Source organism: Panthera tigris, chromosome X (genome assembly GCF_018350195.1).
Source record: "Panthera tigris isolate Pti1 chromosome X, P.tigris_Pti1_mat1.1, whole genome shotgun sequence".
Lineage (NCBI taxonomy): Eukaryota > Metazoa > Chordata > Mammalia > Carnivora > Felidae > Panthera > Panthera tigris.
Genome location: NC_056677.1, coordinates 32,843,419 through 32,861,750, shown reverse-complemented (window position 1 = coordinate 32,861,750; position 18,332 = coordinate 32,843,419). Strand labels below are relative to the sequence as shown.

Below are 18,332 nucleotides of genomic sequence, written 5' to 3'. Positions count from 1 at the left end.
TGACTTCCATAAGGGGAAAGAAAGGATTTTCCACCAAGTGTTCTCAACCCTGACTGCATGTTATAATCACGGGGGCAGGGGGGAAGCTTTTGCAAAATTACTGATGCCGGCCTCCTCTCCAGAGCAATTAAATCCGAATCTCAGGAGGTGGAGTCTAGTCTAGATAATTTTTTAAACCTCCTCCTAGGATTCTGATTTGCAGCCAAGGTTCAAATCCTGTTCTTTTCAATCCTCCAAAGACTAATTCCATAGCAGAGCAATCCTCATAGGTAGGACTTTTCTCCTCACACATCTACATTGGTGACCAGCTTTTGAGAGAAAGTGTATATGAGCATAGTAACTTCTCCATTTATATCTTCTATTTCCTGTCCATTGTTGAACCATTTTCATTCTAAGTAAAGCAATTTTTTATTTTTTTTAATGTTTCTTTTTGAGAGAGAGAGAGAGCATGAGTCGGGTAGGGCAGAGAGAGAGAGAGACACAGAATCTGAAGCAGACTCCAGGCTCTGAGCTGTCTACATAGAGCCCAATGCAGGCCTCAAACCCACGAACCATGAAATCATGACCTGAACCAAAGTCAGACACTTCACCGACTGAGCCACCAAGTGTTCCTGTAAAGCAATTTTTTAAATGTTTATTTATTTTTGAGAGAGAGAGAGAAAGAGCACGTGTGCATGAGAAGGGGAGGGGCAGAGAGAAAGAGAGGGAGACAGAGGATCCGAAGCAGGCTCTGAACAATCAGCACAGAGCCTGACACAGGGTTCGAACCCACAAACAATGAGATCGTGACCTGAGCTGAAATTGGATGCTTAACCGACTGAGCCACCCAGGTGCCCCTAAATAAAGCAATTTAAAAATTAGCATTTTACTCTTGATAATTCAGAGAAATGTATTACCATGCAATTTTCCTTTGTAATAACGGCTTGTGCTATGGAAGAAAATTCATGTTATCATATTGGGACCAGATATCATAAAGGCCTTAAAACAGTACTGTGTGAAAATCTTGACTCAGAGTAGCTCACATACTAGAAACAAAAGGATTATAGAAGCAGATGCCTGAAACGGAACCCACAGCAAAGCAGGGTTAGCATTACAAATTGGAGAGTTCCCTCAATATTTACATAACATATGGTGGTCTCCTAGTGAGAACATTAATAACTGTGATTTTAAGTGTCTTATTCAAGTATACAGAATTTTTCATTCCCAAAGTGGTACCTCAAAACTTGAAAAATGAACTCTGGTTCTCAAAGATGAAGAATAGTTTTGAAGTGAAATAAATACTAATTCTAGAAAAGGTTTCTTATGGGAATTAGCTGTTTCTCTGTGGTTTGAAATTGAAGGACTATCAGCCAGAAAACAAGTAGGCATAATCTCTGTCACCATATTGCAATGACTTCAGTATAATAACTCTGGTATACAAAATATCCTGAAACATGAGAAATAGTCTTCCTCCTCTATGAAGTACAAATGCAGCTTTTCTGCAGCAGCTTTGACATGAGCCACAGTTTAGGAGAACCAGTAACAAACTGCACATGATCTAGTAAACAGTTCATAAAATGAGAGCAGAGATGGAAGGGCCTGAGACTCAGAAGCCCAGGGGTCCAGTAAATACCTACGTACCCTTGTCCAAGTTACTTGCACCTCTCTGAGGTCCAGTTTTACTTGTAAAATAAGAGAGTTTGACTAGATTACCAATGAACCTTCCAACTTTGATTTTAGTGAGTAAAATGGAATAGTGGTTGAGGTAAGCTGAGTAATGTGCCCACTCCCCCACCCCACCCCGCAAAAGATGCTGACATCTGAATCCCTGGAACCTGTGAATATGTTACCTCATGTAGCAAAAGGCACTTTTGCAGATATGATTAAGTTAAGGCCTTGAGAAGGAGACAGAAGGAGAAGGTAGGAGGATGGAAGTAGAGGTCAGAGAGGAGAAAGGATGCTAAATTGCCAGCTTTAAAGATGGAGGAAGGGGTCATGAGCCAAGGAATGCAGGCAGCTTCTAGAAGCTGCAAAAAACAAGTAAATAGATTTGGGCGTAGAGCTTCCAGAAGGAACATAGTCCTGCAGACCCATTTTAGACTTCTGAACTCCAGCACTGTAAAGTAGTAAGTTTGTGCTGCTTCAAGCCAGTAAATTTATAATAATTTGTTATAGAAGCAATAGAAAACTAATTTAGGTTGAGAACCTGGGTGATACCACCAGACTACCTGAGTTTAAATCCTTCTATTACTTACTGGATCTGTAAAGTTTGGCAAATTACTTAAACTCCCTGTACCTCAGTTTGTTCTTGAAAAATGGGATAATGGTACCAGAAACAAACCTGCTGGGTTATTCCAAGTTTAAATGAGGAAGTCCTTAAGATCATCTGGAAGTTAGTAATTTTTAGATAAATGTAATCATTGTTCTGCTAAATTGTGAATTTAATTCAGGATATTTGTACCCTGTGTCCTAGAATCACATATTTCTTTTCACATAGTCATTGAGGAGGACCAGCGTAGGAGCATTTACTTTTAGGAGTTATGTACAGAGCGTTTCATTTGATCCTCACAATCAACCGTGAAATAGGTATAAATTTAAGTTTTCACACGAGGCTGTAGGAGGTCAATTCACCCAAGTAACGGAGCTAGTAAGTGGACAAACCAAAGCGGCTTGTCCATTATTACATTACCTACAATTGTTGGCTAGATGGTAATGACATGAATACGTGCACATAAACACAGCAGTGGGGACTCAAGCAATCCTGCGGACTCTAGACTGACGCTAGGTCTCCCCATCTGATCACACTGTCACAGTTTCCAGCTCTTTAACACCCATCTCTTGTTTCCAGAGAGGTCGGAAGCAACGGGACAGAAGCCTCCCATCGCGCAGAACCCTGCCCGTGCTCCCAACGGGGGGGGGGGGGGGGGGGGGGGGGGGGGTGCCTTTTCTACACGAAGGCGGGGCTCTCATGGGGGCCGCCCCGATACACGCATGGGGGCGGAGTCTCCTAGAAGGCCAGTGCGCGGCCGCGGATCTCCACCAGCCCATCGCTCCGCCCCGCAGGAGACTACGCGCCACCATGGAGGAGTACCATCGCCACTGCGACGAGGTACCGCCCCTCGGCCACCCGCGAGCGACCCCCCGCCCCCGCCCGCCTCGGCGCGGAGTCTCCGCCGGGTGGTCTTCCGGCGCCAGGCGGCCGCGAGAGTTGGGGTGCGGCGCCCTCCGGGCCCGGGTCCTCCCCTCAGGGCCGGGACCCGCCCCGCCTGGCTCGGCCCGGCCACCGACCCCGAGGTCCTGAGGGTGGGCTGAGAGCCGGGGTGGCAGGGGCGGCTAAGAGCGCGCGGGGCGGGCGGGGGAACCGGGACCCAGGGGTGGAAGGACGGACTCGGGGTGCGTGGGGGGTGGGGATGGGGTGTCGGGCGCCGCCCGTCTGCGAGACGGGTCTTAGAAACCGGTCTGCCGGGCGGCTTCCTCTGCCCCTTGGCGTCCCCAAAGCAGGTGGCAGAGCCCCCCTGCCCGGCACCCTCGTCTGGGTGGACTGGAAGGAGGTGCTTCATGGATTACGAGCCCTTGCTTGCTGACTCGGGCTTCCCGGCATCTCACCGGAACTCCATGGTGTCTGTTGTTACCTTCCTGTTACTGGTAGGGACTCTGACGTTCATGGCGGCTAAGTGGTTTGCCCAGAGTCAAAGCTGCCAGGAATGACAGATGCTCCATTTGAACCCAGGCCTCTGACAAACACCTACAACTCTGGCTTCACTTAACCACTAGGAGGATGAGGCCTGTCGGATCCCAGAATAACCTGTGACAAGTCTGAAGGGCAGAATAGACAAAGACATTTTCTGTCCCATGGTAGCCACAGGTGAATGATGCAGTGAGATAAAAGTAGGCACCTGGAGGAGGTGCCACAGAAAATAGTGTGTTATTAGACCCGTGGAAGGGGCTTCTGGTTCATCCGTCTTTGGGATGTGACACTGCGCAGAAGCTACAACCATATTTAACTTCATTCGTTCTGTGATGTAGGTTAGTGGGAAAGTATTCTTATTTTAGAAATTGAGGCACAAGCAATTTCACTCTCAGACATATCCCGCAACAAGTGCTAGTCTCCTGACTCCCAAGAGGGTTCTGTACTGCTGCACTTCCTAAATATAAAGAGAAATACAATTACACGTGTCACCATGGTACCCAGTACTACCTGATGATTTACTGACCTTCCAAATTGAAGTGAAAGGAACATCATTTAATTTGTAGGCCACTTTTCAAAATGACCTTATCTTAAGATAAAATGATCATTTTCATAGGGTCAAAAGGTGAGAGCTGTTTTCATAATCCTAATTGTTTAGAATATTTTTATCCCTTTGTTGTTGGGGAAGTCTGTGGTGTAATTAAATGATTTGAAAATATTTCAAATCTGTGCTTGAGATGATACCTATTCCCAGAATTGTTTTTTGAACTAGTTTTAAGTTTCATAGTGGGACTTACAGAAATGGTCATGTCATAAAGCACCTTGTCTCCATGGAAACAACTCATGTATTACCTGAAGAGTTTTGGTTTAGATTACAATCTTATCACATAGCCTAGTTCTCTACTCCAGGACACTTGGATGTCATTAATAGTTGCTTTTAACTCAGAATTCTATCAAGCCACTCCACAGCAAAGATTAAGTTGCCAGACCTATTATAGTATTAAAGTGACATTAATTTAGAATGATCAACCATGTTCATTATCTTTAATTCAGGAAAGCCACGTTGTTGCCCAGCATAAGTTAAAAAAAAATTGAAAACCATCTATTAATCAGTCTCTTCTCGTGGACCACCTCATTCTCACTTTGCTGTAGCCATTTCCTATATACTGATGTCTGTGTATACATCTTCATCTCCTCCTGCGATTTCCTGAGCTTTATAATACAAACATTATCAATCCTAGGGCATTCATCAAAATCACCAGTTAAAGCTCTTTAAAAAAAAATATGGTTGCCCAGGCTGTGCCCCAGACCTAATGAATCAAAATCTCGAGGGAGGGAGGTGGGGAACACATTCTGCAATTTTAGAAGTTTTGGAAGTGTTCTAGGTGGGATTAGCAGCCTCCATAGACCTGATGTTACCCCTCACCGCTATGGTCTGCTGTCACTAACACCTGTCCAGGCCAGCCTAGGGTATTCTGTGTGTCATCACATCTACAAATAAAAGGAAGTCTGTGTTGAAAGTAGCTGTATCTTTTGTTCCCCCCCACCCTTCTTAGGTTGGCTTCAATGTTGATGAAGCTCACAATATTGTTAAAGAGGTGAGTTACACATCTTGTTCATCTTGAAGCTTGTTCTGTTGACTTTCAGTACAAAGTTATAAACCTTAGTATTAAAACAAGATTTTTAATATTTGCTCTTTATAGGGGTACCTCTATGTTTTGTTGTATACTATCAGGCATCCTGGGGCTAACTCTGAAAGTGATGTTGGAGTATTAATCTAGAACACTGGTCTCCTTTTTCTAAAACTGATGGTCTGCCTTTTGAATGGAAGAACTTATATTCCAGTAGGCCAAATATTATTTTAAATGTTAATGCTATAAAAGTATGTGTGTATGTGTATCTCACACGCCCACACTTTTATGTCTGTAAGTTATTTGTATATGTCAAAAGACTGTAGAAATATGCTTTTTTAGCCCAATATAATTGAAAAATAATCACTTAACATCTTCTAGACACTGATATGATGCTAAATCAAAATCTTAAGAAAATTATTTGAAACATGAAATCTGGTCCTCCTAGTAGGCAAACAGACAAGAAGTCCTATTTGGGAATCAGTTCTGGCAGAGGAACTTGAATTATTATAGTCATATCACATCCAGACTATACTGTGGGTAAGGTATTTATAAACACTTAATAGTCCTGAGTCATTTTTCACTGTGCCAAATCCTAGAAAAAAAAATGAGTTGGCCCAGAAGGCAACCTTGTATTGTAGGTATGGTGGTTAGGTCTGTGTCCTAACAGGCCCTACCTGCCTTTAGTCTGGGCTAGGTTGGCTTGCCCTCTGGACATTGAGCACCTCCTCAGTCCATGCTGAGACAGTGCCTCGCCTGTCTGAATGTTCTAGGGCACAAGCTCACCCAGAACTCACCCAGGACTGGCCTTGTACAGCTAGATCAACTCAAGGTTTGAGAGCCAGACAGGCATCTGAAAATCCTGCCATATTTTAATAGTTCAGAATCATGTATTAGAACTATGTAGTACAGCATGAAGGCTCTAGTTAACAATACTGAATTGTATGCTTGAAAGTTGCTGAGGTAGATCTTAAACGTTTCACCGTGAAGGCAAAAAGTGATAACTACATGGGGAGATGGATATGTTAACTAAACTTACTGTTATCATTTCACAATATGTACGTGTATCAAATTATTGTGTATCAAATCATCGCATTGGACACCTTGAACTTACACAATGTTTTATGTCAGTTACATCTTTAAAACAATTTTTTTTAACATTTATTCATTTTTGCGAGTGAGAGAGACAGAGCATGAGTGGGGGAGGGGCAGAGAGAGAGAAGGAGACAAAGAATCAGAAGCAGGCTCCAGGCTCCTCCGAGCTGTCAGCACAGAGCCTGATGCGGGGCTCGAACTCACGGACCACGAGATCACGCCCTGAGCTGAAGTCGAACGCTTAACCGACTCAGCCCCCCAGGCACCCCTATGTCACTTACATCTTAATGAAGCCAGAAAAAATAAAACAGCAGCAGCAATAATGATGAGGGTGATCTCTAACATTGCATATGTGCTTACTCTGTCACAGTCACTGTGCTTGAGCACTTGACATTCATGATCTTACCCCATCCTCACAACAACCTGATAAGATGAGGCCGTTATCTTTACTTTCAGGATTAGGAAAATAGGGGCTCTAAGAGGTTGTGAGATACCTCTGGATGTGGATATAACGCATGTAAGTCACTGACAAAAGGTCACAGTGACTAGGTGGGCAGAAGCGACCTTACAACTAAGCTTGTGATACTAAACCAGTGCTCTTAGTCAGATATCAGAAGTGGATGTGAGTGGGCACTAGGAAATTACTTAACTGGCTTGTTCTAGAGCACCTGAAAAACGCTCTTTGTTGATTTACTTTTAGTGGCAGGAGGTGCGAGCTTTCTAGCTAAGTTAATTACATAATATAAATGAAAATGTAATTATTACACATGAGAATTCTGTTTTTAAATTAGCCTCATCCTTTGTTTCTAGCATCTGAAACCTACTTCAAATCCCAGCTGTTTCAAAGCCATTCTTTAACCAATTAATATCACCCTTTCTTCGTCTCCACGTCCCCTCCATAATCCTTTTATGAGATAACTTATCATCTTTGATTAGTCTTTCTTGGGCTACAGATTTCTTTTGTTAGCTTCTCTGCTAGCTCTTTATAACAGAGGCCATGTCATATTTATCTTTATATGGCCCATAGTATCTCACAGAGTGAGATAATATGTGCAGGAAATATGCGTTGAAAATTCTAAAACAGAGGCAGTGCATAATAAATATTTACCAGATGCATATTTTCTAAGATGCTTTTGGGGGTTATAAATGTTTATGAATAAACTTTTGTTGGGATTTGTATATGTCTTTAACTGTCCTCTGCCCTTTTAGTGTATAGATGGGGTCTTGGGAGGTGAAGATTATAACCAGAATAACATCAACCAATGGACTGCAAGCATCGTGGAACAGTCCTTAACACATTTGGTTAAGCTGGGAAAAGCTTATAAATATATCGGTAAGTATTCATGTCCTTCCTCACTAGTCTGTTCCCCTATGTCCTCATGGTCTTTTCTGAATTTAGAGCATGTAAATGAATGATACACAAGTTGAATCCTAATAGGATATGAAGGGCTTCTGGCTTATGCCTCCAAAGATAATATATAGTAATACCTAAAAGATGGAGATCTTTCACTACTCAAAAGCAATCACCTACTTGTCCTTTGCAGCAGCACCTTTTGCATTTGCATCAGCTACCTCTTTCCAGGGAAGCCCACTCGGCCCCACTGTTTTCCTGTCAGTAGCTCTGTGCCTCCTTCTGTGTAGGACTGTGAGGGGCCACACAGTAATTGTGTAGCCAGTGTCATCTTTTCTTCATTTTTGTGTCTGGATTATGCCCATGGAATGAGGCACCTGATTTGGCCCAGATTTTTCCTGCACTACAATCACCAGTAGTTATGGCAATGGGCAACAGACTAGATCCAGTGGAGGCAAAATCATGGCGGTAATCAAGAGGACTTATTTTTTCTAATCTATTCAGCGAATGTTTGTTTTCTGTTATTTTACAGCTTTTAGAGCCTGAACTCAAACACTCAGATCTTACATATCTTTTCCTTTGCTTGTAAGTATTCTCATTCTGCAACTTTATTTTTAGTGACCTGTGCGGTGGTCCAGAGGAGTGCATATGGCTTTCACACAGCCAGTTCATGTTTTTGGGATACTACATCTGATGGTAAGAGACCTTAAGCTGATTCACACAAAATCCAACTTCTAGTAAAGCCACACAGTGCACTTATTATCAAACGCTTATTTATCTCTAATTAAATTTTGAAAAGGCTATCAACCGGATTGCTATGTACCTAGGAACAAGCATGCCTCAGACAAATACAAAATGTGAAGATGTAACAAATTGCAGGAAATAAGATATTAAAACCAATGAGATATTTTAGTAATATTCGATATTTTGGCAATTTCAGTATTTTGCTAATATTTCAAAGTCTTTTTTTGTGTGTGTTTCAGGAACCTGTACTGTGAGATGGGAGAACCGAACCATGAACTGTATTGTCAATGTTTTTGCCATTGCTATTGTCCTGTGACACAGTAAAAATGTCCGGCCAAAGCCGTTAAATTAAGAATTTGTCAGTGTATCCTTTCTAAAAAGAGTAATAGTTACTTGTTAATGTATTAGATGACAAGCGTGCAATAGGCTTCAAAAGCTCTCAACAAAAACTGAATATTCTAAGCAAAAGCCATCTCATAGTAAGTTGGCAGATTAGCTCATTCTACACAGCATCATTTACATGGGAAAAATTTAATGTTGGCAAAAAACAAAAACAAATATGGCATGACATGAAAATACAATCTTCTATTTACACCGGCTTTTCACTAACATGTGCGTAAGGAGATGGGGAAATCTGTTCAGATAATAAAATTCTCTTTCAGCAGAGAAGTTAACAGGGATAAGTATATGAACAAAAAAATGCTGCAAAGATAAATGTGGAGAAAATGATAATTAGCTAACACTTCTTAGTTTTTGATTTCTCCTTAGTTGTACATCTATCTAATTTACTGGAAAATAGTTTTCTTCCGTACCAGCTATTATTACAGTAACAGCCATCATTGACTTGTTTATTTTTTCTGAGGATTGTCAAAATGTTTTTTTAAATTTCAAACTCTTAGATTTACATGTGAGGACCAATTAAATCTGGTAACTTGCATTCCGTGGTGAAACAAACCTCGTGATGAAAAGTACATGACACTAACAGCTGCCTTACAATGGACTAATTTCATGTAGAGCTAACATTTATTGAATTCCTATTATATGTATATTTCTCTGTTAACATTATAGTTCTCAATGTATTGTGCGAATTCCGAGTTCCTTTTGGCACCTGTTCAGTTGAACAACTAACATGTTCAGGGCAGAAAAAAAAGAATTGTTTTACAAGAAGAAAAGGAATCTGATTATCCATGTAGAAGTAAGCAAAATGAAAAGCACTTAATGCTGACAGAGAATTAGAGATGTCATTTTAAGAACTGCTTCCAGCAAGTAAAAAAAAAAAAAAAGCGCATAAAATATGCAACTCTTAGTTAAAGGCCTTACTAGCAGTATAACTAGACAGGTAGCAAATTTTGTCATTGCTTTAGTTACAACCATCTGTAAATAATTTAAATACTTATTACATGAGGTTCAAATTGAGTGGAATAAAGTATAAATTCAAAGTATACAATCATTAGCAGGTTAATGAATATCTCAGGGCTTATAAAATGTAGTTAAATTTAGTAAGAAGATAAAAGATGAAAAATTAGGGTACACAGCTGGTCACCAAACGCGAAGTCAATCTGGTTATTTAGCCCGGAAAACAAAAATAATTTTGCATATTACCACTAACACTAATATATAGGGAGGAGAACCATGATTCATTGCATTTTGAGGGGAAGGAAAGGCTTAGTATTAATACTGACAATATTAACATAGTATTCTTGTAGGAATACTATGTGCATGTTTGATATGTTGCTGTGTAACAGTAATTGTTCAATGTTTAAGAAGATTACATTAAGAAAATACAAGGGTAGAGTTTCATGTGGGGAGCTACATTTTTGGCACGTCAAAAATTCTCATAGCCATTACCTTCATCTTACTTTGCGCTGCTGGCTTTTGTGCCCTTGAAGATTATAATAGCGACCAAAATATCTGTGCAGTTAAGGCTTGCTTTTGATTATTGTTATTGAGGCCTGATTTTAAAGGAATAATAATCAAAAATACCTCGTGAACTTGCTATCTGCTCTGTTTTTATTTAAAATATAATAAAGATTATCTTCCCGTGCTGTACTTTTGCTTCTTGTATGATCATTGAATAGTTAAAGAAATGGCACCGTCCTCACTCTAGGAAATTCTCAGTAGGAAGAAGGAATGTCAGACCACATAGATACGGCATACAGAGTAAATACCAGTAAAATAGCAACCCGAAGCCAGTATGCAACGTTACAGCATAATTAATAGCTTCTATTCTAGGCCTTATATTTTATGATTTTAACACAAAATTTCACTTTTAAAAAGTCAACGTAAAATACATTTTGTAACTATGTGTTAGCTTTTAATGACTATTTTTGGCCAGGAATTTTGCCCTGTTTGTCAACTTGCAATTGAGTTGTTGCTGTTTTTATTTTTAATTAAAGACTTTAAGTATATAAAATTAGGGTATTCAAATCTAAGTACTAAGTCGGATTTTTGTAAAGCTGCAATTTTATGTTTGTAAAGTGCTAGTATGCTGCCCTAAGTTGATGGCAACATCTCATTACATTTTCTCTAGTAAAAAGTACTTTTTTACTCTTCTTCCCAAGCTGGGTGTTATCTAATTATGAGTCACTGAAAGCATTTCACCACCTACAGTCATCATCACATTTTTAAAGGAATCTTACGACAGTGAAGATTATATTTTCAGAGTTTGAGTAAACAAACAAAAAACCTGTCTGTTCCTGATAAGTTTCTTTTTTAATGTTTATTTTGAAAGAGAGAGCACAAGCAGGGGAGAGGGGCAGAGTGACAGAGGGAGAGGAAGAGAGAATCCCAAGTAGCGCAGCGCTCAACGTGGGGCTCAATCCCACGAACCCGGAGATCATGACCCGAGCCGAAATCAAGAGTTGGATGCTTAACCAACTAAGCCACCCAGGTGTCCCCCTCAATACGTTTCTTAAAAGTGGGAGAACACTCTGACTCTATGACAAAGGAAGTAGATCGGTCACATAGCAGACACCAAAGCAAAGTTTGAGACATGAACTGAAAATTTCACCCCACGTGTTACAATGTACCCAAGAGCAATTTATTTTAAAATCCAGAAGGTGGAGCTATTTTTGTGGCCAGAAAGATTCAGTAAAATTGAGCTTTGCATATTTGTGAAGTTCCCTATAAAAGGATCTTACGCATTCAGCTCTTAAAGGATTTAGATGGCCATCTCCAATATACGTTAACTTAAGTGGTCCAGGAGATTCTAGCCCACCACGTCTAGTTGCAAACCCTGTAATTCTCAGTGAAGTTCCACTTAATGCCATTCTATGTCATCCTTGGATGTGTAGGATATATTGACAATCCAGGACTATTTAGACATCACCCCCATTGCTTCATGAAGAGTGTCTGTTTCCAAAGTGGTTTCTAAAGATCTCAGAGACAAAGCTGGGACTTTGAACAGACACTTGCGGCACCACTGGTATGGTACATATCTTCCCTATAGGACAAAACGTGGGCAACTATCCCCACTCTGGGATCCCATAAAAGTGTAGACTATTTGGGGAGGTTTCTTTGCAGCTCTGCCTTACCCCGTCGGGGAATTTGATGCCCGGGCTTATCCAGTAATGCAAACCTGACTTTATTCATGCTGAAATACATATCTTTATATTTTCCTGAAGGCTTCATCTTTTTAGGTAATTTTTTTTATGAACACCAGCTTCTACCTTGAGATATTTCAGTCTGGGTTTCTCAGGGCACCATTTTACATGAGCCAGTATTATTACTTAATGAAAGTTCTGTCGACTCGCTTTCATCCCCTGTAATACCTTATGGAGAAAATCTGCATGAAAATGATTAGATTTTGGCGTGTACTGACTTTTAATTTTGTAGGCTAGGAATTTGGGTTAAGCTGCATGCGCTAACATAGGCTTTGAAAGTTAATGCTCATGCAGAATGCCACCCAAAAATGATCAGGGTTAGAATAATGGTTTCTTAATAATCAAAGTAAACTTGTTCTGTAAAGGGAAAAAGTGAAATATTTGAGACTTTGCAGGCCTTTTACAACCATTCAAGCATGCTGTCGTCGTATGAAAGCAGCCATAGACCATGGGGGAAATGCATGGATGTGACTGTGGTCCGGTGAAACTGTTTACAAAAACAGGTGGCCGGCTGGCTGAGCTTACCAACCTCTGCAGTAGAGTAAGAAGTGTTTCCCAGCCACTTAAAAAAATCAGACATTAATGGATCTGAGAACTTTTTTCTTTTTATTGTTCTCAGTTACAAACAGTGGGACACAAAGCATTTTTATATATTGTGTTCTTATTATCTTGGACTCAGAGGGAACTTACCAGGAAACCAAACCTGTACTCTCTTTATTAAAAGAAAGAAGGGCCACAAATCAACTTTTCCAAAACTAAAGTATTCCTTTTTTGATATATATCACCTAACTTTTCCCTAGTTGACAGATAATTTTATATCTTACTGTCTCGAAGTTCATTTTACCAGCTTAAAGAACATTTCTGAAAAGGTCCACATTTTGTGTTTTATTGATTTTTTCTATTTTTGTGGGGAAGATAGGTACCTAGTCTACCTAGAGAATCTTCCACACATACCAGACATGGCAGTCATGGCCCACTGACGGCCTCCTGTTAGCAGAAATCACATACAAGAAAGTGCACAGCCTACAGGTGAAATTACCCCGCCTTGTAATTTGAGAAAGTAGATGTTCTTTACCCAGGAACAGCAATGAATCGCATTGGTGTGAACCCCTGACCCAATGACGGCTTATCCATACACTGAGTTTTAATCCACAAGATGGCTAGGGTACATTAAGTCAAGCAAAGTAGTTCCCTCTGAATTGTGGATCCGAAAATAAGGAGCATTAGTCAACAGAAGGAAAAGGGAGCAAAGAAGCAGAAGTCTGGTCAAGGATTAGGACAAGTTTTCTGATTGGCAGAACATTCGGCACAGCTTGCCCTCTCCTCTTTCTACACCCTCCAATCCAGGGAAGACCGACCATGCATCAGTACCGGCAGCAATGCTGAAAATGGTGTCGGCAGCGATTGTGGTGCACAGAGTAAGACAGGGAGCAGGTTGATGGGAGTGGTCTGGCTTAGAATCACTAGCATAGGGTGACTTAAAAAACCTGTACAGGAATGTTCATGACAGTTTTAATAGTAATAGCAAAAGAAACTAGAAACCACTTAGATGTCCTTTAATGGGGTGGGTGGTTTAACCAACTGTGGTAGGTACATGGAATAGGACTTAGAAAAAAGGAATGCGTTATTGATGCGAGAACTTGCGTAAATCTCCAGAGACTTGTGTGGAGTCAAAAAGTCAATCCTAAAATGGTACATACTGGGTGAGCCCGTCTATAGAACATTTTTGAAACAACACTTTAAAAACTGGAGAATAAATTAGTGGGTGCCAGAGGGTAGAGATAGTGGGCAGGAGGGAGGTAGAAGTGGTTATAAAAGTATCTTGATTCTGGTGGTGGACACACAAACCTACATGTCATAAAATTCACATAAAACTGAATACATACAAATGACTATCAATAAAATTGGGGAAATGTTTAAAAAATTTTTTTTAATATTTATTTTTGAAAGATCGACAGAGTACAATGAGGGGAGGGGCACAGAGACAGGGAGAGAGAATCCCAAGCAGGCTCCACACTACCAGTGTAGTGCCAATGTGGGACTTGAACTCATGAACCTGGGAAAAATAATCATTTGTCTTAAGACAGAAAACAATTCAGGCTTGAAAATAGCAAGCAAATATATTTGCATACAGGAGGGAATTTTCCTTCCCGTGGACATCCTGTGCCGGCCCTTAAAACAAACTCAGGAGCAAATAAATAAATTAAATAAATAAAGTAAATGTTATTAGGCAGAAGTAAGAAGCACACGGTGAAGAATCCAAGGGGATGCCGATGGCTCCAGCAAGTGGAAGTTGGAAGAAGGAAAGCTAGGGATGCCCAGACTCATGGACTAAGAAGGGAATAGAGTAAGAATGGCTCATCATAAAGTCAGAGAATCCCAGAGTTGGAGGGGACTTTGAGGTTGCCTCTGCTAACCTCCTGGCCCCAACAGAAATTCTTTCTACAAACACATTTGGTGGAAGGTTTATGAGGGAGGTTGTGTAGGGCCTGGATTAGAGGGTGCGGTGCGGTCTACATCCAAACCTAGCTGGTGGGGTAATGTCTTCCACTAAACTTGTCGCCTTTGATGCTGAAATCACTCGAGTAAGGAAGTATGGTCCGGTTTCCCGGAGGAAAAACACCGGGAGGGCTCTATCCCAAGCAAATACACACACGCGCGCACATTGAGGGTTGGTACAGGCTTTGAAAGATAGAATATTGAAATTCTTGTTTTGTCTTCTCTTTAAGGCATTTACTTCCCTGTGCAGTTTAGCTGTGCTGCCACCAGGGGACAGAAGGATGCCACTGTTTAAGTACTGATTGTGAACTTGAAAGTTTGTGCTTTCCTTGAGGTTCAAACAATGGCTCTGCTGGCTTTGATCTCTTACCCAAGATGTCTAGCCATAGATGTCCAGCTTTGCCTATTAAATGTATCCACTTGTTAAAATGATTCAAGTCTGTCAAACTTTAAACCCATCATCACCCTGGAACCCACGTTTTCCAGGCCTCCAAGTAGATAAGCAGGAGAAATACTGGCAGTCTGATTTATAGCAACTCTTCCTCAGAGAAATCACGGGAATTCCGAGTCTTTCTGTTCCATTCGAGGTCTCTCGGCTGTATCTCATTTGTATTCCTCAGTGGCCCTTCCTGGCCTCCTCTTACCAACCTCCCAACGCCTACTCTCCTTCCCTGGTCTCTTCCCACATGCAACCCAGGCTGAGGTCAGTGACTCCTGCAGTAAATGTTCACTTAATGTTCACTGTGGGCCAGACACCGTTCCGGGCTCTGGGGGATCAAACCAAACCCTTCCCTCGTGGAGCTTACATTCCAGTGGAGAGGCAAACAATAAACAAATGTGCTCGGATAGTAATACTTGCTCTACAGAAGTCATAATAAATAAGAAGTAATGCACGTGTTACCAGACAGAGGTTCCGAACGCAGGTCCTGCTGCTTGCCACTCGAAAGTCAGTACTTGAGAGACACGTGATGGTCGGAGAGGAGAGGTTGCTTTATTCAGGAAGCTGGCAGCCTGGGAAAACAGCAGATGAAGGTCCCAAAGACCAGGTCCCCCCTCCGGGCATAGCGGGAGGTTTTTAAAAGGGAAGGCACGGGAAATGGTAATGGGGCTACACGCAGGAGAAGCTGGTGCTCAGCAGTTAATCATTTGTCCTTAGGACGCTTCCAGATTCTTCCATTCTGCCAGTAATCAAGGGTTCCAAGTGTCTCTTATTGAGGATACCAGGGTCAGCGGCAGCTGTTTGAGTGCAGTCAGACCGTATCTTCCAGAAAATTTGGTCCTTTGTTCCTCAAGGCCAGTGGTCCGCAGGATCTCAAGGGAAGTAGGTTAGTTCTGCTACAAACCGGGGTTTAGGTCAGCATGCAAGGAGCACATAAGCTCATCAGTTGGCATGCTGTCACACAGGGGAGGGTGATAGGGAGTGATTCAAGGAGGTGGCAGTGGCAGGGCTGATGTTTTCCATGGGATTGTTGAGAGCAGACCTCCCTATGAAAGGGAATATTTGAGCTGAGATCTGGAGGTGATGGGGTGAGTCACACAGATTTGTGGACAAGATGCATAGCAGGCAAAGGGAACCACAAGCGTAAAGATCTCAAGGTGAAACCAATCTTGGTATGTTTGTGGGACGACAAAGTGGCCAGTGTGGCTGGAGGTGCATGAGAAAGGGAGAGAGTGATGGGAAAAAAGACCAAATAGGTCACAGGGGACTCGATCGTGTAGGGCCATTTGTGCGTGAGATGATGTAGCCCTGGTGGTTTTGAGCAGAGGAGTGATGTGGACACTGTGGCTGCCGTGTTGAGAGTAGACTGTGGGTGGGCAAGGGTGGAAGCAAAGAGCCCGGTGAGGAGGCCGTTGCCGTAGGTCAGGTGAGAGAATGGGGGCTCAGACTGGGATGGTGGCAGTGGAGGGGACGAGAGGTGGTCAGATTCTGGAAACCTTTTGAAGGTAGGCTTGACAGGATTTGATCATAAATTGCCTGTGGCATTTCAGAGAAAGAGGGGTCGGGGACAGGTTACAGTTGTGGCCGAAACAAATGGAGTTTTCCTTTTACTGCAGTGGGAAAGACTGTGGGGTAGGCAGGGAAGGAGGAGAAAAACTGCAAGAGTGTGTGGACTCCTGAAAACTCAAGGAAAGGAAGTTTTATAAGAAGGACAGTGTGACCCACCATGTCATGCGCTAACAAGGAGGGTGACATCTCTTCTGCAGCTGTGGCTACAGGTGCTGCCCGACTCACAGCGTCACTGGTATCGGTGGACTTTTCTGCCATGTCCAATGCTTGCTAGGTAGGGAGATGGTCCTCCTTTCCCGGGTGTTGGAGACAATTCTCATACTTGACCTCAAAATATGATGGTCTTCTGTGTTCTTTTCTCAGTTCCTAGGTTCCTGGAGCTCCACGAGAGACAGACAACTGAACTCTCACCTTGCACCAGGAGACAAAAGGGACATATCACCAAGAGCTGTATTCAGAAGTCTCCTCTCTAGCACACCCTGTTCAGCTCTTGGAGCAAGTCTAATAAGAAGAATCCACGGGGCTCCTGGGCGACCCAGTTGGTTGAACGGCCGCCTCATGATTTTGGCTCGGGTCATGATCCCAGAGTACTGGGATCGAGCCCCGTGTTGGGCTCCATGCTGAGCGCAGAGCCTGCTTAAGATTCTGCCTCTCTCTGCCTCTGCCCCCTGCTTGTGCACACTTGCTCTTTCTCTGAAAACAACAACAACAACAACAAAAAAAAAAACAAAACAAAAAAAAAGAAAGAAGGAAAAGAAAACAAAAAAAGAATCCAGCTTTCTCATTCAAAGTGTTTTTTTTCCACCTATAATGCTGCTTTAGGCTGACCATCTACCTCAGCCTCCCCCCCTGCCCCCCCCCCCCCGCTTCATCACCATTACACTCTCACATCCAATCTTCCTAGATAATCACAAGCACTCCCAGACTCAGTGGCCCTATATCTGGAAACCATACTGCACTTTAGTTAATGACTATGCTTTAAACATTTTGTTGAAGTAAATGGAATTACTAAAATAGATGTACATTATCTTCAGTGTTAACTGTTTATTTAACATCATAACCTAATTGTACTTTTATATACTGTCACTAATCAAAATTCTAAGTTTGAAAGGGGAATTCTCTAGCAAGATCATCTTTTGAAGTAAACTTCCGTCCTGCATCCCAGTGAATTTTGGTATCTCTATTCATTTACCTTGATCGTCATTGTTCTATGAAGATACAGGGTAGTAGTTATGTTTTGTGGAAAACACACCATCCACATTTAAATCCTAACTCCTTTGTTTCCTAGATGTGTAACACTGGGAAAATTGCTTAATACCTCTATACTTCAATTTCCTCCTCTGAAAAGCAGGAATAATAACTATGAGGATTAAATGAGGTGAAGCATATAAAGTCCTCTGCACATAGTAGAAGCAGGGAGATGGGGCCTGCCCGAGCTTGGGTCTGTAAGGGAGGAAAATGTTGAACAGAGCCTCTTCTTATGCCCAACTGACATGCAGTGGTCAAGTAGTACAGGAAAAAGTAAACTTTTACTTTTATCTCTTTAAAGCACTGAGACTGGGAGTTGTTTGTTACTGCAGCATAACCTAATCCTGACTGACCGACACAGAAACTGAGATCGGAAGTAGGGCATACTGTAACGAAACCTAAAATTAGTGACTTTCACATGGTGATCTGTTGGTGGGTGGCAAAGAAACAGATATTTGAAGGTTGAAAAAGTGCAGATCTGTTATGC

At 41.9% G+C, this 18,332-nt stretch overlaps 1 protein-coding gene across 1 annotated transcript; it reads left to right on the top strand.

Annotated features, from left to right (window-relative positions):
* Positions 1-2,911: 2,911 nt before the first annotated feature.
* Positions 2,912-10,537, top strand: DYNLT3 (dynein light chain Tctex-type 3). The gene is made up of 5 exons (XM_042974894.1): positions 2,912-3,088; positions 5,224-5,265; positions 7,603-7,726; positions 8,363-8,440; positions 8,728-10,537. The coding sequence occupies exons 1-5, from the start codon at positions 2,948-2,950 to the stop codon at positions 8,802-8,804; spliced, it is 462 nt and encodes a 153-aa protein (XP_042830828.1). The 5' UTR covers positions 2,912-2,947; the 3' UTR covers positions 8,805-10,537.
* Positions 10,538-18,332: the final 7,795 nt, after the last annotated feature.